This window comes from Oncorhynchus keta, chromosome 34, assembly GCF_023373465.1.
Source record: "Oncorhynchus keta strain PuntledgeMale-10-30-2019 chromosome 34, Oket_V2, whole genome shotgun sequence".
Classification (NCBI taxonomy): Eukaryota; Metazoa; Chordata; class Actinopteri; order Salmoniformes; family Salmonidae; genus Oncorhynchus; species Oncorhynchus keta.
In genome coordinates, this window is record NC_068454.1 from 72,001,769 (window position 1) to 72,026,529 (window position 24,761).

The 24,761-nt window shown below is 41.9% G+C and overlaps 1 protein-coding gene across 2 annotated transcripts; it reads right to left on the reverse strand.

Moving 5' to 3' along the window:
- Window positions 1–228: 228 nt before the first annotated feature.
- LOC118367802 (intercellular adhesion molecule 4-like) lies at window positions 229–24,761 on the reverse strand. 2 transcript variants are annotated; one of them, XM_035751454.2, is made up of 12 exons: window positions 24,571–24,761; window positions 22,687–22,732; window positions 18,609–18,695; window positions 7,831–8,103; window positions 7,421–7,744; window positions 6,607–6,681; window positions 2,891–2,941; window positions 2,328–2,384; window positions 1,847–1,876; window positions 1,624–1,698; window positions 1,456–1,501; window positions 229–845 (listed from the first exon to the last, which is right to left on the reverse strand). In XM_035751454.2, the coding sequence occupies exons 1-12, from the start codon at window positions 24,580–24,582 to the stop codon at window positions 821–823; spliced, it is 1,101 nt and encodes a 366-aa protein (XP_035607347.1). In that variant the 5' UTR covers window positions 24,583–24,761; the 3' UTR covers window positions 229–820. The 2 variants fall into 2 exon arrangements, with proteins under 2 accessions (XP_035607347.1, XP_052350601.1); XM_052494641.1 differs by lacking the exon at window positions 24,571–24,761 and adding an exon at window positions 24,365–24,437.

Sequence of the window (24,761 nt, forward strand, 5' to 3'; positions counted from 1 at the left end):
TGGAACTGTATTAACAGTGCAATAATGAAAAAAAAAATATATATTGTTTTTCAGTCAATTTTCCCTTTAAAGGTAGAATAGGGAAGCTTCTCAGACACCTATGTCAGTATTGTCCTTGTGGCATGTAGTATCGGCAATTCCCTACCCGGAACCAGAGGGACAGTTCGGTTAGATGAGGCTGTCAGAGGCATGATGGACCTCCATAATATCTGTGGAAATGAGACCATGAACAGGACATGTATGTGATTTATTAGAGAAAATATCATTCAAGTTGGTGACAAATCTACAGATAAAATCTACACAATGATCTGTGAAAAGCTAGGCATGAAATTGCTGTCTCTGGGATATGAGAGAAAAAAAAGGATCAGTACCTCTTCCAGTGCTCTTGGGGGCGACTCTGAGCTACGTAACATCTACAGTATGTATTCTGTAACATTTTGTGCGCATTTCAAAATATACACAGAAACATGAGTGCCAAAGTATAATAAAACTTGCATTTAAAACTACAGGTAAGTCTTTAGAAGAGTGAGGGAGGGGTAATTTCATAATGTTGAGTGAGTCTCACTTGCAGTCTGTGGGAAAGGCACATGAAACACATATCACGTTCTCATCTCTGAAATGACAGACGCAGAGTTTTGTCCAACTACGTTTTCACACACACATAATGTGCACTGTCCCTGTAAAAATAAAATAAACTCAAACTCAAACATACACACGCACATGGTCGATAATGTATGTTGTATCAGTGTTGTTTCTCCATGTCCCTCTGATGAACTCTTCTGGTGTCTTGAGGCCACTCAGTAACACGTTTGTCCCCTCACTACTCTCTGGACACTTGGTACGACCTGGGAAAAAAACACACATGAAAACAATTAATGAAATGTCCATTTACAGTATCCAGGGTCAATTCATCTAAGGTCAGATTCAAAAACATTGATTATTCTAACATCAATTCATCAAACAATGCAAAACAATATGTTTTTACAGAACTGTACATGGCTGACAAACCAATCGATTACAGCCAAACAATGCTTTAAGCCATTTGTCAACAATAGGATCTAAGTCAGCAATCCATTCAGTGATTATGACTGATCTCAAGACTGACTTTAGATACTTCCTCTATACAGTGATTTATCCATGTTCACAGTACTGTATCTACATAAACTCATCTAGGCACACAGATACTCACTCATGGTATAGATAGAATACAGTAGCATTCAATACCAACACAGAATGATATCCCTAAACATTGCAACCCAGCTGGTCCACTTGGCTTTTTACGTTGTCCCTTTATAGTCAGTCACTTCACTGGAACACCTCCATTACAAATACTGTTGCATGATTGGGCCTGTGTTCCATAATGAGGTTATGTGAAGCTGAAGGTGACGTGTGTGTGTGTGTGTGTGTGTGGTTGGGTGTATACACATTGATATGTGGCTAAAGAGGACTACTCACTTCCCTGTGCCCACATGACACCTAGGCATCGGGCATACTTTACCACCTGTGTGACAGAGAATGAGAGAGACAGGAAGACAATAAGAGGGATAGAAAGAGCTGTTTTTATGATAACAGTGTGAATACGACAAAGAAAAGAGACACGGAGGGTAAATGTTTTCTACTCACAGCTAATGACCATAATACCCAGGATGAAGAGCATTGCAGCCATAGACAGACCAACAACACGGAGGAAGTAGTAGTCTGAGCACAGACACAGTGACACATAGATGAGTCTATTACCATGTGATTGTAACCCATGTTTGAAAGCATTGTGGTATTGATAAGTGGATTTTAGCTGCTTGGTTAATCATTGTATTTGTTAACTTTGGAAAAAATCAGATTCTCTTACCATAATTGAATGGTTCATCCCACTTTGCATCTGTGATCAAAGAGAAATACAATATCACTTAGTTTTTTTTAAAGACAGTACTTGCATTGTGTGTTTTTAGAGCATAATAGGTGTAGCCTATATTCCTGCAACAAAGAAAGAGGTGGGAACAACAACACAATGAGATGACAACAGAGCGATCTGGTCCAGTTGATGTGTTGTTGAAGCCACATCTCAACCCTTACGTAAGCCTGCACAGCGCAGAGGGACACACTCGGAGACTTCTTATCTCTTACATCAGCCACAATCAAGCATTAATCTGAGGACAAGTGAGAGACAGCGAGCTGAGGTGCTCTGTTTCTGTTTCACAACTCCTCCAAGGGTTTTGTTTGGGAGATGGGGAATTGTGATACTGTCAAATTTGCTGTGAGATAACAATAACAAAACTCAGAAAACCCCACCAGATATAAGGCAAAGGTAGGCTAGGAAATGCCTTTGTTACCCCAGGCAACAGGAGAAAAGACGGCGGTATTTTCAGAGGTGGGTGGAGATGGTGTCACTATGGACAGAGAGAGAGAGCGAGAGATTAAAAAAAATAACATTTCCTCTGTCAGCATTTTGAGTCCTTATCTCTGTCATATGGACCTGTACATAATTACATCTCATTAAATTCCAGGTGCATTCCTTTTATGTTCCACTCCCTTTTTTATAGAATTTCTGCATATTTAAATGGCACGACTCTCATAGGAAATCGGGTCAGTCTAATTACACTTTTTAAAGCGTATCAGTGGTGTCCCTGTCAGGTGCTGTAAAATCCACTGTCTGTCTATCTTAACGAGAAAGGGGAATGTAACATTTGCTAATTACAGAGCTAATTCCATTTTAAACTGCATGCACCTTTGACGTGAAAGACAGAAGTGGTTATGGGAGATTCTTCATAGCAAAGCATCCATTCACTATAGATGTGTTGCAGTGTGTTTCAGGGACTACCAATAGGAGTGTTTGTTTTTCAGGGAACAGGTCATTCTTAAATGTCAAGGAGGGAATAAGAGGTTTGTTATTTACCTGTGGTGGTTAAGGACTTAGCCGTGGGTGTTGTTGACTTGTTTGTGTGAGCTGAGGAGAAAAGCAGAGAGGATGACTTGGTCTGTGGCAAGGCCACACAATTTGAACTAGAAATGTAATTTTATATGAAATTAAATTGTGTGACTTGCTTCAGCTCTTTAAAATGATTTGTGTGGTATTGGAAGAAGTTTGGAAGGTTTTCATTAAGTGAAGCAGTGAAATACAGTCAAAGTTAAATATATTAAAATATCAGGTCTGATTACTTTGATCGACTGCTATATCAATCCTATTACTGGAGTGTGGGGTGTCATGTAAAAATGCCCACAACGTGACATAGCTCACATTCAATGATTATTGTGAGCACATTTTTACACTTGTGATTGGCTGTGATTGTGTCATCACAGCATAAAAAAGCTCACAGCTAGAGAATTCTCACTGGTCAATTGGATATCTGTGTTTTGTAGGTAGATAACGTCAGTGCCTGATTGAAATTGACACTAAAGCAATGACCACTTTTTAAATATATTATTGTTTGTTTTGCGCTTCTGTCTGGGCTGACTAGTTAGCTTGCATCAGTTAACTTTAGCAAATGGGTGGAATGGCGAGAGTTAGCTGTTTATGTGTTGGCATAGCGAGTGCTGCATTGCCTTTTTTCTGGAGCAATTTTGATTGGTAGAAGTTCTGATTTCAGATTAATACAGCAGAGAAATAGACCAATATTTCATAGCCTCTACGGTTTTGTCTAAGTTGTTGGGAAAGTAGCTGACTTGTGTCAAAAGCTACATTGTTTACATGTTGGAAGTCCTGGGAATTTTCAACAATGGGAGCTTTAGAATGTTGAAAAAATCTTATTACAGTGGATAAAGTTGTTTTAGGAGGACAAAAAGTCAAAAAGTAAACGCTGTATCAAAAGGTTTTATGAAAGAAACTTAATCCAGATGGAATGGCATTGTCACGCCCTGACCGGGGTTCTCTATGGTGTTTTAGGGGTTTTCGTGACTAGGGGGTTTTCTAGGTTTTATTTTCTATGTTGGTGTGGCCGGAGCCTTCCTCTGTGCCGGTGCTCATTCCAGGCACGGCGTCCAGTCTCCCTCCACGGCCGGAGCCTTCCTCTGAGCTGGTGCTCAGTCCAGGCACGGCGACCAGTCCTGCTCCATGGCTGGAGCCTTCCTCTGTGCCGGTGCTCATTCCAGGCACGGCGTCCAGTCTCCCTCCACGGCCGGAGCCTTCCTCTGAGCTGGTGCTCAGTCCAGGCACGGCGACCAGTCCTGCTCCATGGCTGGAGCCTTCCTCTGTGCCGGTGCTCATTCCAGGCACGGCGTCCAGTCTCCCTCCACGGCCGGAGCCTTCCTCTGAGCTGGTGCTCAGTCCAGGCACGGCGACCAGTCCTGCTCCATGGCTGGAGCCTTCCTCTGTGCCGGTGCCCAGTCCAGGCACGGTGTCAAGTCCCACTCCATGGCCGGAGCCTTCCTCTGCTCCGGTTCCCAGTCCGGGCACGGAGCTCCGCCTGGCTTCACGGCCGGATCCGCAGTCTGAGCAGGTGCTACGTCCCGCATCGGAGTCGCCACCGACGCTAGTTGCCCACCCTCCCCATCTAGGTTCAGGTGTTTTAGGTCGGGGTGTGACTAGGGAGTTTTCTAGGTTTTATTTTCTATGTTGGTGTGAGTATGGTTCCCAATTGGAGGCAGCTGATGATCGTTGCCTCTAATTGGGGATCCTACTTGTTATTTTGTTTTGTATTGTTTTGTCTTGTGCTATGTGCACTACGAACTACACATTCATTTATTTATTTGTTGTTTGAAGTTTCACCTCAATAAATATGTGGAACTCTACTCACGCTGCGCTTTGGTCCACTCATTTAAACAACGGACGTGACAGGCATTTCTATTTTAAACTATGTAAGAGTAGTGGTGTTCCAGATAACTACAACAAGTCAGAAATAAGTGATACATCCTTTAAATTGTGGTATTAAATGTTTTCCTTAAGTAACTACATTCAGACTACTACACTTTTAGTCATAAGGAATTATAAAAGTTGTAGCCTATTATTTAGCATCTTGTGGAAGAAGTTTAGAAGTTTGTTAGTGTTGATAAATTGAGGCTGGTATAGTAGAGGCAGTGACTGTTTTATAAATAGCTATAGTAGCCTTTAGTGTAGTAAGTTGCCCAGAAGTACTAGTAGCAGTACATTGTAGTAATAATTCTGAATGTTTTAGGTAGGTAGGCCATGGGTTAGCTATAGTAAGTGGGGTCACTATTGTAGTTTAGTTAATGAGTGTGGGGGTTGTTATAGTGGGTTGGGGTGAGCTGTGTGGCATAATCAGTCTTATGTGCTCCCCCAGTGCTATAATCTGATTGGTAGATAGTATGTGGAAAGGTATAGTAATAGTCCCTCAGCCCATTAAAAGGTCAATTTAGTCCACCAACCCCAAAAGGAAACAAAAAGACTCAGTAAACAGTCAAATTAAGAGGTTTTGATGACCAATATGTCACACACTCTACATTTGTGTCCTACTTGCTGGGAAAATGGTCAACATTTCAGTTGTTCGTAAAAGTTGAGGAGAAAAGTAGTTGATTTGATTCCTAAAACAGCTGTATCGTTTGATTGGTAGAAGATATTTCTGTTCTGATACCAGCTTTAAATAGGATAGAAGTAGACTAAGATTTCATACCCTCTAAGTTTTTGTCTAGCTTGTTGAGAAAGTGGTCAAAGTAGCTGATTTGGGTCAAAATCACATTGTTCACAGTGAATAGAACGTTAGAAGTCACAGCTTCAGAATGTGAGTTTTTAAAGAGTCACTGCCTTTAAAAATCCCATTGAAAATGGCCTGTGTGGTATCAATATGAGTCAGAAACAGTTAAAGGGTGTAAATAGGATAATTTTGGTCATGAAGTTCGTCTCGTCTACAACGGAGTTTGCAACATCTGTGCGTCACGATGGGTAAATGAAAGTTGTGTTTTGAGTTGATTTCCTTTTGCCCACCAACATAGGCTGAGCAGCTGCGGTGATTGCACTCTATTCAATGTATTAGACAGTGAGACAGATCTGCCCAGCAGTTCTGACTTTGTTTACTTAAGACATGTCGCACATTTTTTACTTGAGAAATACTGCACCAAACACCTTAGTTAGATGTAAAACTGCGCAACTAAAACATCCTCTGCAAAGACTTAAAAGATATTTCATATGTCTTGAGTTATCTTAGAATTATTCTGGGGATTTTGAAGAAGGGAAACAAGCTTCTGCATCTATAGTGTCTCATGGGGGACAAAAATCATTAACCAAATGCAGAATCAGTCAGGAAACACACCGCTAAGACTGAAATATGTTTTTTCTAATGAGAAAAACACGTGGCAATCGACATGTTCAGTGGCTCTTTAACAATGGGAGCTTTAGAATGTAGAAGAAATCCCATTAAAGTGGGTGAGGTTTATTAGAAGCTTAATAGGTTAAAAAGTATAAATGGTTTCAATCACACTGGTCCTGACCGGCCTGCATGTTTTAAAGGTTAAATTGAAATTACAAACATTGGTGCTCTAGTTGCCATGGTTTACGGACATTGATTTCCATTCCTCCTGCTGGTGAAAAAGATTTAAAAGCAGGTTCTATTAAGAGTGAAGTTCTTGAGATTAACGGTGAGTTGTGGCAGGTGGAAAGATACAGAGAAATATGAAGTAGCCCCATGTGACATCATCTAGAAATGAGAAAGAGGACTGTACCAGTTCTGGCTGGAGAGGGAGTCACTTCCACCGGTCGATTGGGCTGTGTGGTGGCAGGGCTCTGAGCAAGGGACCCTGTTGACAGAAAACTAATGACTTTTCAAGCATTACACAAAGAAAGCAGTTGGGTGAAACATAAACAACACATTACAAGACAGTCGGGTGAACGCTAAACAACACATTACAAGACAGTCGGAAGCACAAAACATGGCTTCCAAATAACTACAACAAGTTAGAAATAAGTGGTACATCCTTTAAATTGAGGCATTTAAATGTTAAATGCGTAGTAGTGAAACATAGTCAAACGTGCATATTTCATCATAAATAACTACAGTCAGACTGCTACACTTTTAGTCATAAGGAATTAGAAAAGTTGTAGGCTGTTATTTTGCATCTAGTGGAAGAAGTTTAGAAGTTTGTTAGTGTTGATAAATTGAGGCTGGTATAGTAGAGGCAGTGACTGTTTTATAAATAGCTATAGTAACCTTTAGTGGAAGACTAGGTAGTAGTGAGTAACCCAGAAGTAGTAGTAGCAGTGCATTGCAGTAGTAATTCTGAATGTTTTAGGTAGGTAGGCCATGGGTTAGCTATAGTAAGTGGAGTCACTATTGTAGTTTGGTTAGTGAGTGTGGGAGTTGTTATAGTGGGTTAGTTTAGTGGGTTGGGGTGAGCTGTGTGGCATGATCAGTTTTATGTGCTCCCCCAGTGGTATAATCTGATTGGTAGAAGATAGTATGTGGAATAGAATAATCCCTCAGCCCATTAACAAGTCCCTTTATTCCACCAACCCCCAAAAGGAAACAAAAAGACTTACAGTAAACAGTAACATTAAGAGGTTTTGACAAGGCAGAAGGTTTCGGTCCCTCTGGTCCCAGGTCCAGCTCTGCCTCACATCTGTACTCTACTTCACCCTCATATCTCTTGTGGGTGATGGTGATAGTGGAGGACATATTCACTAGTTCCTTTGTGGAGTCATTAAACGTTTGAGTCTCTATAATTTCATTGCCTTTGTACCACCTCACAACCAGGTTCTGTAGAGGAGCGATGTTCTGGATGTCGCACTGCAGCTGGTACTCCTTCCCCTCCATCATTGGACCAGAGTGGCTCAGAGGAGAGATAGACACGCTGTCTGGAGTCTCTAGAGACAAAATAGTTACATATAGTGAAATATAATTGCTTTTACTGACAAAACTCCCAAATGTAAGAAAAAGAAAAACAACTTACTGTAGAGAATGACAGGGAGAATCTCAGTACACTGACTTCCATTTTGTGACTTGATGTAGCATTTAGGTTCTATTGTCCAGTCCATGAGTCTTCTCACAGTCCAGGTGACAAGGTTTACATTTCCATGCAAACCTGTATCTCCGTACGTGGCCTCCCACCCCATCCCCTCGGGGTCTGTGGATGTGGTGCAGTTGACTGAGACGGAGTCTCCATATCTCACCACTACTCTGGGAGGGTTGAGCTCAACAGGACAGGAGGCATGTGTAGGCACACCTACAGTTCAGAGCATGACAGAGACCATAATCATATCATTTACTTTCTCAAGCAAACTTAGCTTAAACAAAAAATATATCCCAAGTATAGGCCTAGAATGCAGAACCAATAAAAAATAGGTTGCATTAATAATGGCCTTTTTCAGAAGGCAGTTTCTAGTCAGTAACCCTAAAGCTGCAAAATGCAACCTTTTGGGTGACCTGACCAAATTCACATGGATATGTGAGTTTTATACAGTGGAAAGACAAAGTATGTGAACCCTTTGGAATTACCGGTATTTCTGCATAAATTGGTCATAAAATTTGATCTGATCTTCATCTAAGTCACAACAATAGACAAACACAGTGCGCTTAAACTAATAACACACAAATTATTGTATTTTTCTTGTCTATATTGAATATATCATTTAAACATTCACAGTGTAGGTTGGAAAAGTATGCGAACCACTCGGCTAATGACTTCTCCAAAAGCTAATGGGAGTCAGGAGACAGCTAAAATGGAGTCCAATCAATGAGACGAGATTGGAGATGTTTGTTAGAGTTGCCCTGCCCTATAAAAAACATTCACAACATTTTTGTTTGCTATTCAGTAGAAGCATTGCCTGATGTGAACCATGCCTCGAACAAAAGAGATCTCAGAATACCTAAGATTAAGAATTGTTGACTTGCATAAAGCTGGAAAGGGTTACAAAAGTATCTCTAAAAGCCTTGATGTTCATCAGTCCACAGTAAGACAAATTGTCTATGAATGGAGACAGTACAACTGTTGCTACTCTCCTTAGAAGTGTTCGTCCTGCAAAGATGACTGCAAGAGCACAGCGCAGAATGCTCAATGGCTAAGAAGGCTAAGAAGAATCCTAGAGTGTCAGCTAAAGACTTACAGAAATCTCTGGAACATGCAAACATCTCTGTTGACAAGACTACGATACGTAAAACACTAAACAATAATGGTGTTCATGGGAGGACATCTCAGAAGAAGACACTGCTGTCCCGAAAAAACATTGCTGTACTTCTGAAGTTCGCAAAAGAGCACCTGGATGTTCAACGGAGCTACTGGCAAAATATTCTGTGGACAGATTAACCTAAAATGGAGTTGTTTGGAAGGAACACACAGCACTCTGTCTGGAGAATAAAAGGCACAGCACACCAACATCAAAACCTCATCCTGTAAAGTATGATGGAGGGAGCATCATGGCTTAGGGCTGCTTGCTGCCTCTGGGGATGGAGAGCTTGCCATCATGGACGGAAAAATGATTTACCAAGTTTATCAAGACATTTTGCAGGAGAATGTAAGGCTATCTGTCTGCCAATTGAAGCTCAAAATAAGTTGGGTGATGCAACAGGACAACGACCAAAAACACAGAAGTAAATCACAACAGAATGGCTTCGACAGAAGAACATAAGCCTTCTGGAGTGGTCCAGTCAGAGTCCTGACCTCAACCCGATTGAGATGCTGCGGCATGACATCAAGAGAGTGGTTCACACCAGACATCCCAAGAATATTGCTTAACTGAAACAGTTTTGTAATGAGGAATGGTCCAAAATTCCTCCTGACCGTTGTGCAGGTCTGATCCACAACTACAGAACACATTTGGTTGAGGTTATTGCTGCCAAAGGAGGGACAACCAGTTATTAAATCCAAGGGTTCACATACTTTTCCCATCCTCCACTGTGAATGTTTACACAGTGTGTTCAACAAAGACATGAAAACATACCATTTTTTGGGTGTCATTAGTTTAAGCAGACTGTTTGTCTATTGTTGTTACTTAGATGAAGATCAGATCAAATGTTATGACCAATTTCTGCATAAATCCAGGTAATTCCAAAGAGTTCACATACTTTTTCTTTCCACTGTTGATATGTCATTCTTCATTGAAAGCAGGTCTAAGAAGTGATAGATCAGTTCCGTGTGAACGATTTCTATGGTTCCGGTTATCAAGTTCAGTTTTTGCTTTCAGTTTTGTACACCAGCTGCAAACAGCTGACAATACAACATTTGTGGCTGTGGAAAATATATTTCACATCGTTTTAGATGGTAAAATAATTCTCTACACTATACAGTGCATTCAGCACATATTCATTCCTTTGACTTTTTCCACATTTTGTTACGTTACAGCCTTATTCTAAAGTGGATTTAACTGTTTTTTCCCCTCGTCAATCCACACACAATACCCCCCCCATAATGACAAAGTAAAAACAGTTTTTCTAAATGTTTGCGAATTTATGAAAATATACAACTGAAATATCACATTTACATAAGTATTCAGACCCTTTTCTCAGTACTTTGTAGACGCACTTTGGCCGCGATTACAGCATAGAGTCTTCTTGGGTATGACACTACAAGCTTGGCACACATGTATTTGGGGAGTTTCTCCCATTCTTCTCTACAGATGCTCTCAAGCTCTGTCAGGTTGGATGGGGAGCGTTGCTGCACAGCTATTTTCAGGTCTCTCCCGATATGTTCACTCGGGTTCAAGACCAGGTTCTGGCTGGGCCACTGAAAGGCATTCACAGACTTGTCCCGAAGCCACTTCTGTGTTATCTTGGCTGTGTGGTTAGGGTCGTTGTCCTGTTGGAAGGACCTTTGCCACAGTCTGAGGTCCTGAGCATTCTGGAGAAAGTTTTCATCAAGGATCTCTCTGTACTTTGCTCCGTTCATCTTTGTTTCGATCCTTACTTGTCTACCAGTCCCAGCTAATGAAAAACAGCCCCACCGCATGATGCTGCCACCACCATGCTTCACCGTAGGGATGGTGCCAGGTTTCCTCCAGACGTGATGCTTGGCATTCAGGCCAAAGAGTTCAATCTTGGTTTCATCAGACCAGAGGATCTTATTTCTCATTGTCTGAGAGCCTTTCCATGCCTTTTGGCAAACTCCAAGCAGGCTGTCATGTGCTTTTTTACTGAGGATTGGCTTCCGTCTGGCCACTCTACCATAAAGGCCTAATTGGTGTAGTGCTGCAGAGATGGTTGCCCTTTTGGAATGTTCTCCCATCTCCACAGAGGAACTCTGGAACTCTGTCAGAGTGACCATCGGGTTCTTGGCCCCATTATGTCCAATCAATTGAATTTACCACAGATGGACTCCAATCAAGTTGTAGAAACACCTCATGGATGATCAATGGAAACAGGATGCACCTGAGCTCAATTTCGAGTCTCATAGCAAAGGGTCTGAATACTTATGTAATAAGGTATTTCTGTTTTTTATCTTTCACAAATTTGCTAAAATTTCTATAAACCTGTTTTTGCTTTGTCATTATGTGGTATTGTGTGTAGATTGCTGAGTATTTTTTGTTTTAAAATAAGGCTGTAATGTAACAAAATGTGGAAAAAGTCCAGATGTATGAATAATTTCCGAAGGCACTGTACGCGTCGACTATTAGAATATAAACACATACAGTGGCCTACCTTTAAATTATTTTTTTTTTTTTTACAATTAACTGAATTACTTACCAGAGGAGAAGGACGGGAAAACCAAGACTAAGAGATATTTGTGTAAACTGTTCAGAATTGTCTTCTGTGGGTGTCACTGAGTGGTGGTCCTTCTGTAGCACAGTTGGTAGAGCATGGCGCTTGTAACGCCAGGGTAGTGGGTTCGATTCCCGGGACCACCCATACGTAGAATGTATGCACACATGACTGTAAGTCGCTTTGGATAAAAGCGTCTGGTAAATGGCATATATTATTATATTATATATTACTGAGTAGGCTGATACCCCATTTCATGAGTGCACAATCCCTAGGCTAGACTGTACAGTGCAATATGAATGTTCAATACACACAATTAGCTGACTGGATAGGTGACTTGTCAAATAAACAAATGATTGTATTTTGTAAAATTTACAACAACATTCCAACCTTTGTTTTGCCTTATTTAGTCCAAATATGGCATGAATCCAGTATTTGTATCTGTTTGCATCAGTTTCAATGCAACTTTTATTTTGAAGGTGAACTGACAATTCTACTATTGTGGTCAATTGTTATTGTGGCTCAGTTCACATAGGTGCTTCAGTACGTGGGGTCGCTATTGTAGTTTGGTTAGTGTCAGTGGGGTTTCTTATAATGGGTTAGTTTACTGAGTTTGGGTGAGCTGTGTGGCATAATCAGTCTTATTTGCTCCCGCAGTGCTATGATTTGATTGGTCAAATATATTTGTTCTGATTTCAGATTTGAAAAACAGAGAACTAGAAGATTTCATACGCTAAACGTTTTTGTCCAAGTTGTTGGAAAAGCGGGCAAAAATGCAGTTCTTCTGAAAAGTTGGGAGAGAGTTGGCAATGTTGTTACTAAAACAGCTATATTGTTTGACTGGTAGAATATATTCTATTCTGATTCAACATTTGAAAAGCAGAGAAGTAGACTAAGATTTCATACGCTCTATGTTTTTGTCTAACTTGGGAAAGTGGTCAAAGAGGTTGAGAGGAAAAGTACTTGATGCTCTTACTAAAACAGCTATATTGTTTGATTGTTAGAATATATTTCTGTTCTGATATCAGATTTGAATTGCAGAAAAGTAGATGGATATCAAATAAAATCAAATCAAATGTTATTGGTCACATACACATGGTGAGCAAATGTTAATGCTAGTGTAGCGAAATGCTTGTGCTTCTGGTTCCGGACCATGCAGTAACATCTAACAGGTAATCTAACAATTTCACAACAAGGAATGATTAAGAATATGTACATATAGATATATATGAATGAGCGTTTGCCGAACGGCATAGGCTAGATTCAGTAGATGGTATAGAGTGCAGTATATACACATGAGATGAGTAATGTAGGGTATGTACACATTATATAAAGTGGCATTGTATAAAGTGACTAGTGATACATTTATTACATCCAATTTGTTATTATTAAAGTGGCTAGAGATTTGAGTCAGTATGTTGGCAGCAGCCACTCAATGTTAGTGATGGCTGTTTAACAGTCTGATGGCCTTGAGATAGAAGCTGTTTTTCAGTCTCTCGGTCCCAGCTTTGATGCACCTGTACTGGCCTTGCCTTCTGGATGATAGCAGGGTGAACAGGCAGTGGCTCGGTGGTTGTTGTCCTTGATAGTCTTTTTGGCCTTCCTGTGACATCGGGTGGTGTATGTGTCCTGGAGGGAAGGTAGTTTGCCCCCAGTGATGCGTTGTGCAGACCTCACTACCCTCTGGAGAGCCTTACGCATGTGGGCGGAGCAGTTGCCGTACCAGGCGGTGATACAGCCCGATAGGATGCTCTCGATTGTGCATCTGTAAAAGTTTAAGTGTTGAAGAGGCACTGTTGCGACTTCTTCACCATGCTGTCTGTGTGGGTAGACCATTTCAGTTTGTCCGTGAATTGTACGCCGAGGAACTTAAAACTTTCCACCTTCTCCACTACTGTCCCGTCAATGTGGATAGGGGGGTGCTCCCTCTGCTGTTTCCTGAAGTCCACAATCATCTCATTTGTTTTGTTGATGTTGAGTGTGAGGTTATTTTCATGACACCACACTCCAAGTGCCCTCACCTCCTCCCTGTAGGCCGTCTCATTGTTGTTGGTAATCAAGCCTACCACTGTAGTGTCGTCTGCAAATTTGATGATTGAGTTGGAGGCGTGCATGGCCACGCAGTCATTGTTGAACAGGGAGTACAGGAGAGGGCTGAGAATGCACCCTTTTGGGGCCCCGGTGTTGAGGATCAGCGGGGTGGAGATGTTGTTTCCTACTCTCACCACCTGGGGGCGTCCCATCAGAAAGTCCAGGACCCAGTTGCATAGGGTGGGGTCGAGACCCAGGGCATCAAGCTTAATGATGAGCTTGGAGGATACTATGGTGTTAAATGCTGAGCTGTAGTCGATGAACAGCATTCTTAAATAGGTATTCCTCTTGTCCAGATGGGTTAGGGCAGTGTGCAGTTTGATTGCGTCGTCTGTGGACCTATTGGGGCGATAAGCAAATTGGAGTGGGCCTAGGGTGTCAGGTAGGGTGGAGGTGATATGATCCTTGACTAGTCTCTCAAAGCACTTCATGATGACGGAAGTGAGTGCTACGGGGCGATAGTCGTTTAGCTCAGTTATCTTAGCTTTCTTGGGAACAGGAACAATGGGGGCCTTCTTGAAGCACGTGGGAACAGCAGACTGGTATAGGGATTGATTGAATATGTCCATAAACACACCAGCCAGCTGGTCTGCACATGCTCTGAGGACACAGCTAAGGATGTCGTCTGGGCCTGCAGCCTTGCGAGGGTTAACACGTTTAAATGTTTTACTCACGTTGGCTTGCGGTGAAGGAGAGCCCGCAGATTTTGGTAGCGGGCCATGTCGGTGGCACTGTATTGTCCTCAAAGCGAGCAAAGAATTTGTTTAGTTTTTCAGGGAGCAAGACATCGGGGTCCGCGATGGGGCTGGTTTTCATTTTCTAGTCCGTGATTGACTGTAGTCCCTGCCACATACCTCTCGTGTCTGAGCCGTTAAATTGCGACTCTACTTTGTCTCTATGCTGATGCTTAGCTTGTTTGATTGCCTTGCGTAGGGAAAAGCTACACTGTTGATATTTGGTCATGTTTCTGGTCGCCTTGCCCTGATTAAAAGCAGTGGTTCACACTTTCAGTTTTGCGCGAATGCTGCCATCAATCCACGGTTTCTGGTTGGGGAAGGTTTTAATATTCGCCGTGGGTACAACATCCCCGATGCGCTTGATAATAAACTCGCTCACCGAATCAACGTATACATCAATGTTGTTGTTCAAAGCTATCCGGAACATATCCCAGTCCACGTGATCGAAGCAATTTGAAGCATGGAATCAGATTGGTCAGACCAGCGTTGGACAGACCTGAGTATGGCCGTTGTTATGATCACACCACAACTCGTTAATCATAAGGCATACACCCCCGCCCTTCTTCTTACCAAAGAGATGTTTGTTTCTGTTGGCGCGATGCGTGAAGAAACCAGGTGGCTGTACCGACTCTGATAACATAGTGAGCCAGAGAATGTTACAATCTCTGATGTCTCTCTGGAAGGCAACTCTTGCTCGGATTTCGTCTACCTTGTTGTCAAGAGACTGGACATTGGCAAGTAGTATATTTGGGAGTGGTGGTTGATGTGCCTGTCTACGGAGCCTGGCCAGAAGACCTCACCGTCTGCCCCTTCTGCGGTGTAGTTGTTTTGGGTCGCCTGCTGTGATCCGATCCATTGTCCTGGGTGGTGGACCAAACAGAGGATCCGCTTCGGGAAAGTCATATTCCTGGTCATAATGTTGGTAAGTTGACGTTGCTCTAATATCCAATAGTTCCTCCCGGCTGTATGTAATAAGACTTAAGAAATAATACATTAAAAAAACTAAATACTGCATAGTTTCCGAAGAACGCGAAGCGAGGCGGCCATCTCTGTTGGCGCCGGAAGTCAATACAGTGGGGAGAACAAGTATTTACACTGATTTTGCAGGTTTTCCTACTTACAAAGCATGTAGAGGTCTGTCATTTTTATGTACACTTCAACTGTGAGAGACGGAATCTAAAACAAAAATTCAGAAAATCACATTGTATGATTTTTAAGTAATTAATTAGCATTTTATTGCATAACATAAGTATTTGATACATCAGAAAAGCAGAACTTAATATTTGGCACAGAAACCTTTGTTCACAATTACAGAGATCATACGTTTCCTGTAGTTCTTGACCAGGTTTGCACACACTGCAGCAGGGATTTTGGCACACTCCTCCATACAGACCTTCTCCAGATCCTTCAGGTTTCGGGGCTGTCGCTGGGCAATACGGACTTTCAGCTCCCTCCAAAGATTTTCTATTGGGTTCAGGTCTGAGACTGGCTAGGCCACTCCAGGACCTTGAGATGCTTCTTACGGAGCCACTCCTTAGTTGCCCTGGCTGTGTGTTTCGGGGTGGTTGTCATGCTGGAAGACCCAGCCACGACCCATCTTCAATTCTCTTACTGAGGGAAGGAGGTTGTTGGCCAAGATTCCGTGATACATGGCCCCATCCATCCTACACTCAATACGGTGCAGTCGTCCTGTCCCCTTTGCAGAAAAACATCTCCAAAGAATGATGTTTCCATCTCCATGCTTCACGGTTGGGATGGTATTCTTGGGGTTGTACTCATCCTTCTTCTTCCTCCAAACACGGCGAGTCGAGTTTAGACCAAAATGCTCTATTTTTGTCTCATCAGACCACATGACCTTCTCCCATTCCTCCTCTGGATCATCCAGGTGGTCATTGGCAAACTTCAGACGGGCCTAGACATGCGCTGGCTTGAGCAGGGGGACCTTGCGTGCGCTGCAGTATTTTAATCCATGACAGCGTAGTGTGTTACTAATGGTTTTCTTTGAGACTGTGGTCCCAGCTCTCTTCAGGTCATTGACCAGGTAGTTCTGGGCTGATCCCTCACCTTCCTCATGATCATTGATGCCCCACGGGGTGAGATCTTGCATGGAGCCCCAGACCGAAGGTGATTGACCGTCATCTTGAACTTCTCCCATTTTCTAATAATTGAACCAACAGTTGTTGCCTTCTCACCAAGCTGCTTGCCTGGGGCAGCAGGGTAGCCTAGTGGTTAGATCGTTGGACTAGTAACCGGAAGGCTGCAAGTTCAAACCCCCGAGCTGACAAGGTACAAACCTGTTGTTCTGCCCCTGAACAGGCAGTTAACCCACTGTTCCTAGGCCGTCATTGAAAATAAGAATTTGTTCTTAACTGACTTGCCTAGTTAAATAAAGGTTAAAAAAATAAATAATAATAAAACAAAAAAAATAATTGTCCTGTAGCCTATCCCAGCCTTGTGCAGGTCTACAATTTGATCCCTGATGTCCTTACACATCTCTCTGGTCTTAGCCATTGTGGAGAGGTTGGAGTTTGTTTGATTGAGTGTGTGGACAGGTGTCTTTTATACAGGTAACAAGTTCAAACCGGTGCAGTTAATACAGGTAATGAGTGGAGAACAGGAGGGCTTCTTAAAGAAAAACTAACAGGTCTGTGAAAGACAGAATTCTTACTGGTTGGTAGGTGATCAAATACTTATGTCATGCAATAAAATGCTAATTAATTACTTAAAAATCATACAATGTGATTTTCTGGATTTTTGTTTTAGATTCCGTTTATCACAGTTGAAGTGTACCTATGATAAAAAATTCCAGACCTCTACATGCTTTGTAAGTAGGAAAACCTACAAAGTTAGCAGTGTATCAAATACTTGTTCTCCCCACTGTATGTCATCCCATCTATGTTTGTGTCATATTTGCTGGGACAGTGGTCAAAATGTCAGTTGATTGTAAAAATTGAGAGGAAAAGTAAGTTGATTTGATAACTAAAACAGCTATATAGTTTGATTGGTAGAAGATATTTTAAGATTTCATACCCTCTACGTTTTTGTCCAGCTTGTTGGGAAAGTGGTCTAAGTAGCTGATTTGTTTATAGTGAATAGAATGTTGAAAGTCAGCTTCAGAAGGGGAGTTTTTAAAGTCACTGCCTTTAAAAATCCCGTTGAAAATGGCCTTTATGGTATCAATATGAGTCAGAGAGAGTTATTATAGTGTGAAATTGACTACAAAGTGTAAATAGGATCATTTTGGTCATAAAGTTAGTCTCGTCTATGACAGAGTTTGAAACCTCCGTGCGTCGCAACGGGTAAATGAAAGGTGGGTTTTGAGTTGATGATTTTTCCCACTAACATAGGCTGAGCAGCTGCGGTGATTGCACTCTATTCAATGTATTAGACAGTGAGACAGATCTGCCCAGCAGTTCTGACTTTGTTTACTTAAGACATGTCACACATTTTTTTACTTGGCAAATACTGCACCAAACACCTTAGTTAGATGTAAAACTGCGCAACTAAAACATCCTCGGCAAAAAGTAATTATCTTAAATTCAATCAATAGGCTTCCGCGTCAGTAGTGTCTCATGGGGGGAAAAAAATCATTAACCAAACGCGGAATCAGTGAGGAACACACTGCTAAGACTGAAATATTGTTTTTCAAATGAGCAACATAAAAACATGTGCCAATCGACATGTTCAGTGGCTCTTTAACAATGGGAGCTTTAGAATGTAGAAGAAATCCCATTAAAGTGGGTGAGGTTTATTAGAAGCTTAATAGGTTAAAAAGTATAAATGGTTTCAATCACACTGGTCCTGACCGGCCTGCATGTTTTAAAGGTTGAATGGCGTTTCTGTCTTAAACGGTGTAAGAGGAGTAGTGTTCCAAATAATAAGTACGATTTCTTCTGTCGCAAGTTCCATTAATGAAATAGTCCGAAATAAGTGAAACATTATTTAAAGTGTGACTTCTTTCGCAAGTCACAGTAATTCCTCAAATTGATTCCAGCTACTGAACCAAAGCCAGTTAGGAGGGGGACAAAGTAATTACAAACATTGGTGCTCTAGCTGCCATGGTTTAACGGACATTGATTTCCATTCATCCTGCTGGTGAAAAATATTTAAAAGAAGGTCCTATTAAAGAGTGAAGTTCTTGAGTTAAGCTACAGAGAAATATGAAATAGCCCCATGTGACATCATCTAGAAAAGACAAAGGGGACTGTACCAGTTCTGGCTGGAGAGGGAGCTGCAGTAACATTTGCCACCACAGTCATTTTGGGGTGTGTGGTGGCAGGGCTCTGAGCAAGGGACCCTGTTGACAGAAAACAAATGACTTTTCAAGCATTACTCAAACAAAGCAGTTGGGTGAAACGTAAACAACACATTACAAGACAGTCGGAAGCACAAAACATGGCTTCTGCTGAAATTATTCTCCACAACAATTGAGTAATATATTCCTAGCAGCAGCCAGGGTTGAGAATGTGTCCACACACAGCCAGTGGGAGGGACAAAAGGAGGGAGTTACTCAGCTAACAACAAACGTTCCCACAACTTTAGAGAACATTCCCTTAAGAGTGACATAAGGCCATTAAGTAATGTTTTCATAGGAGTGTTCTGGTAATGTGGAAGGAATGTTTCCAAGAGACCATTCCCTTAATATCAAAGAGAACTTACCCAGAACGGGGTTACCATGTTCTCAGAATTTAAAATATCAACGTTCTAGACACATTTCATGGTAACGTTGCAAGAACATTCATGTGTCCAATTTTCTATGTTATGAGAATTTTCCATCAACGTCCCACCAAACATACACAGAACATGGTTGCATGTTCTCAGAACATAATATATTAATGTTCTAGACACGTTTCAATTGAACGTTGCTGGAACATTTCTGTGTATCTGTTGTCAGGATGTCGCCTGATGGTCTCTAAGAAGTGTTCTCCCCCTTAAAAAAGTGTAATTACACATCACGCCCTGTTACTGTTGCCGAGCCAATCAAGGCCCTGAATGGTGAACCAATGATAGCTCTTTGTCTGCTGTGAACGTTAGGGATACTCACATACACAGTGCTTTTAACATAGTGTTTTTAACGTACACGTTTTGCACACTTTAAAATAGATGATTACATTGTGAATGTGCATTTACACAATAATTATTCAACATGTCTTTACCTGGGATTTGAATTTTGAATGTCTTAGTTCACTGTACTGTGATCTCAGTGATTTGATTGACTTATTTCAGTATTTTAAGAGCTTTCTGTATAGTTTTCTAATGTTTTTGGGGCATGTTAAGCTGTTTTAATGATACTCCTGAATTACTATGATCAATTAAATATTTTTTTTCTTGAGTGTACTTTTAACATAGCTGAGATTTACTACAAAGTGCACTCTACCTATTGCTTACACCTATCGAATTGTTTGATCTACATAAGTGCCAAAGGAGGAGGGGTTAGTGTTTCTTCTGGACAGGGCCTAAACTATACTGGACTAATAAGCACATTCCCTAGGGCAGGGACGGGTAACGTTTATGCCCGAGTATCAATTTAAAAGTAAATGATAGGAACTCAGTTGGGGTCTCAACTTACTATTGAGAGTTAAAATAGTAGAATACACAAGGTGCAATTTCAAAATGTTGTTGTGCATCAGCAGTTTTTCTCTCGTTATGTCAGTCACTGACAGTCACTCAATTTGCCTATGTCAGCATCATCATCATTTTTTTTATTGGTAAGTCTACCGGCCAGCTATCTAAACGTGTGGTAATCATTGTTGAATTACTGACCGGGGGGGCCTCATTGATTTTGTTAGTCCACTCTCACACAAATTCACTACATGACCATAAGTATGTGGACACCTGCTTGTCGAATATATTATTCCAAAATCATGGGCATTAATATGGAGTCGGTCCCCACTTTGCTGCTATAACAGCCTTCCCTCTTCTGGGAAGGCATTCCACTAGATGTTGGAATATTCCTGAGGGGACTTGCTTCCATTCAGTCAGAGTATTAGTGAGGTTGGGCACTGATGTTGGGCGATTAGGCCTGGCTCTGCGTTCAAATTCATCCCTAAGGTGTTCGATGGAGTTGAGGTCAGGGCTTTGTGCGGGCCAGTCAGGTTCTCCCACACCGATCTAGACAAACCATTTCTGTATGGACCTTGCTTTATACATGAGGGTATTTTCATGCTTTAACAGGAAAGGGCCTTCCACAAACTGTTGCCACAAAGTTGCAAGCACAGAATCTAGAATGTCAATGTATGCTGTAGCATTAGGATTTCCCTTCAGTGGAACTAACGGGCCTAGCCCGAACCATGAAAGATAGACCATTATTTCTCCTCCACCAAACTTTACAGTTGCCACTATAAATTGGGGCAGGTTGTGTTTTCCTGGCATCCCCCAAACCCAGATTCGTCTGTCGGAAAGTCAGATGTTAAAGCGTAATTCATCACTCAAACGAAAGTGTTTCCACTTCTCCAGATGGCGGCGAGCTTTACACCACTCCAGCCGACTGCTTGGCGTTGCGCATGGTGATCTTAGGCTTGTGTGTGGCTGCTTAAAGGAACATTAAGGGTAACATTACGTTCTCTCTCCCTAGAATTGTTAGCTGGGTCAATAGAGTGCTGTGAATGTATTCAAAGTCTGTGATAATACTAGTCTTGTGAGTGGGCAGTGCAGCATGGTTATGAAGGGGCTGCTCTGACCAACACAGAGGTAGATTGTACTGGCCCTGAGAGACGTGAGAAGCAGGCCTTTGTACACACTCCACTCCCCATCAATACCTTCTAATTAACCACTCCATGATGAATCGCTACAACCCCACTATGGGCCCACTGGGTTCCCACAAGCAAATGTGATTAGAACTGAATCAATTTCCTAACAGGGAAATCAGTTCTGTTGCTGAATCCCTATGAGGTCATTTGAGATATTTACAGTGTGGTTCAGAGGAGGAGAGATGTCACTGAAAAAACAGATATATTCGTTGGAATGACTCAGGACTGTTTGGACCCTAGAGGTCTGTGGAGGTACAGCAGGTGAGCCGCAAAAATATATGTAAAAAATGTATATATTTTTATGAATGTCTCTAGCAACAACAGACTAAACAAATGTTGTGCTACATGCCTACAGTAGAAAAGAGGGGACTATCTTATTTTTAAATGATGTCTGTTTTTCTCAACTCTTAATATTGAGCTAATTACACTCATTGGAGTATCTGACATAGGCTTTGAAAAAGCTCCCGAGACTACCAGTCGCGGCAAATGATGTTAGCTGCTGCAAGCCTTTTTGACTTGGTCATACATTTTTTCCAACACATTGCTAACCTTTAACCAGCTTAGCGGCTGCTATTAACCAACATGTATGTGGAGTAGGACTGGCACATCTATTGTATAATTATCAAATAAAGTCCCAATCAAATCAAATCTAATTGTATTAGTCACATGCGCCGAATACAACAGGTGTAGTAGACCTTACAATGAAAGGCTTACATACAAGCCCCTAACCAACAATGCAGTTTAAAAAATCTTAATAAGAATAAGAAATAAAAGTAACAAGTAATTAAAGAGCATCAGTAAAATAACAATAGCGAGACTATATACAGGGGGTATCGGTAAAGAGTCAATTTGCGCGGGCACTGGTTAGTCGAGGTAATCACAATTATCTTAATACATTCATTTTAGGAGAATGAATACATAGAGAGGGTGAAGTTAGTAATCATTATACGAGCAGAATGACACAGTTGTGAGGAGAAGCTTCATTTCCAAAAGTTCAAGGTGGTCAAAATCATTTGTTTTTGAGACAGGGGTGTCACCAAAGCTGTGTTGTGTTCATTAGGTATGCCGTAGCTCATTTTGAAAGATGCATTATGACGCAACAAAAGCTCAAAACATTTTTCAGCAAAAATGACAACTGTGGCCATTTGCATTACATAGTTACCCAAATGTCTATAATCATCGCAGACCTAGTTTGGAGTTACCTTTCTAACTAATAGGCTATTTTCGAGTTGACACTTTTTCCAGTTATAATGTGTGGAGGTCAAAATAATGAAAACCTATCTACCAAATCGATTCATTTTGAAATGTTGGTTACTTGTCCTTGTCATTAACATGTTCTGCTAACATATGTGGGGTCACCGTTTTGCCTGGACGGAGGTCCCTGGGCAAGGAAAGGTTGAAGACCCTGTTTTAGTTTGAGATGAGAAAGGGAGAGAGTGTGTATACAGTATGTTCATATGAGAACAGTGTGCTTGACCATGGGTGCATGCATGCGTATATGTGTGAGAAAGAAATAAATCGTTATTTTTCATGGCTTACCTGGTAGTGTGAGAAACAGACATACTGCCATCCAGCTCAGCTGAATCTGAAAGATTTGAGAGAGATGTGAGTGAGAGATTGATTGTGGTACAGAGTCTCAGCAGGGTCTGTAATTAATACAGCATTAAGCTGACTACTACTTCAGCTGGAAATCTGCAAGATAAGCAAAGGCCCTTAAGCAGCACAGGTGACACTGCAATGAATACAGATCACTTAGAGGCAGCCACACAGGCACATCTGTTATACCCACAATAGATTACAACAGACACATGACAACCACACATCTATCAACCTTCATTAACGCCCTGCTTGTTTGTGCGCTCCCGCTGCACTTAAACACACTCACACTCTGCCCATTATAGGGCAGAGTAACAGGTTTCAGAACCAGCTCCTATCGTTACAGTAGCTGTAAGGGTTTTCTAATGGTACTCTACACAACGAGACAGACACTAAGAGCTACTGTGTGGAACAAGGGGTGCGTTCATGTAGGCCCGTGACTAATGTCAGTGTAAAGAGGAAGTAGCCGTGTTACTGGTTTTATGTCAAGTACTGAGGCTACATGTCTTTTGAAATACAGGAAATTGTACACATAGCGGTTGTTTCTCCCACTTCCCTCCCCCACACCTAAGTGCAGGCAAGAACATTTTTTTCACGCAATGAAGATGGCTGACAATCTCAAACGAAATGTATAATACGATATAGAAACTAGATGAGAGCACTCTCATTTTCTAATCCATGGAATTATACTTGTGCCCTGTTTACTGTATACTTACACATATCATCACCAAGCACACATCACATGGCCCTGATTTAGCTGAATTGGAAGGTTGAGGTCATGTGTTGAGATGAGATAGAGTCCATGGCTATAACGGGAATCCTCCCACATGCTCCTTAGTACATTGTGTTGCTACCGCTGCTCCCTCAGCCATCACACTGTAAATCATATCTCGGGACTCCTTAGTGTCGCCAATTAAAAATCTAGTTGCGGAATGAGGATCTGTCATAACAACAACACTTACAGCAATCAGGTGCCACTCAGAGCTTCCTCTGACATACACAACTACTGTACAGGGTCATAATAGCTTTTTGTAATCACTCTTCGTCTGCACCATATGGTAATCGTACACAAAATAACACAGGCAAACAAGTAAACACATTCATTCTGAGGAGAATTGCAATCACACTGACAAACTTCTAGTTCTGACAAAAAGCAGTAGTGTATACAGAAAATAACATCATCCGTAAACCAACGAGGAACCCAATGATTATTTGTTCTAGAGGGATGGAGAGCAGAGAGCGAGGTGGATGAAGGCAAGGAAGGAGGGAGGGAGTGACAGCCAGAGGAGTGTTTTGGTGTTGTATCAGTACCTAGCTGAGATGCCTGCCCTGACTTATTCTGATGGCAGCATGTCCTGAGGGCAGGGGAAGCGGTGACAGGTAAGTGTCAGTGGGCATCATGAGGCTTGACAGTTCAGATTAGCGGGTCACGCCAGTCCTAATTTCACTCTGAAGCCTCTGAAGCATATGTCAAGGCAAGGGCCTGTTCTTCTGGGGCTGTCCCAGCCTCCCTTCCAGACTCTCTCTCACTCCACTAACCCCATGCCTGGCCGCCTCTCACTCACTCACTCACTCACTCACTCACTCACTCACTCACTCACTCACTCACTCACTCACTCACCATTGTCTGTGTTATCTTTCTGTGTATCTAGGCTGTTTGACCGTCCGTCTGTCAATCTCGAACATCCGCCACACGTTCTCTCTCTCTCTCTCTCTCTCTCTCTCTCTCTCTCTCTGTCTCTCACTTCACATATCATACTCTCTCCCTCTCTCATGAGTACCAATGTCCCTCCCTTTCTCCTCTCCTCTTTGAGTCATTCAGCTCACCTTGGTGTCCATCCTGAGTTGTCGCTTAGTTCCAGAGCTCGTTCCAGTGCAGCATCCACAGTCCCTTTCCTCTGTGTGTCAGTCAGGAACCATTAAGAACCGTTAGTCGACCACACCCTTCTGCTCATGACTTCCTCGTTCCATCCCTTGCTCACACTTTTTTTCTCTCACCCACTCTTTCTGTTTGCTGG

Excerpts from the sequence above, each read along its gene's own strand:
- LOC118367802 (XM_035751454.2), bottom strand. Across the intron at positions 2,942-6,606 it reads TCCCTCTCCAGCCAGAACTG|CTCACACAAACAAGTCAACA; the intron begins GTACAGTCCTCT and ends TTTTCTCCTCAG. Across the intron at positions 846-1,455 it reads TGTCATGTGGGCACAGGGAA|GTCGTACCAAGTGTCCAGAG; the intron begins GTGAGTAGTCCT and ends TTTTTTTCCCAG.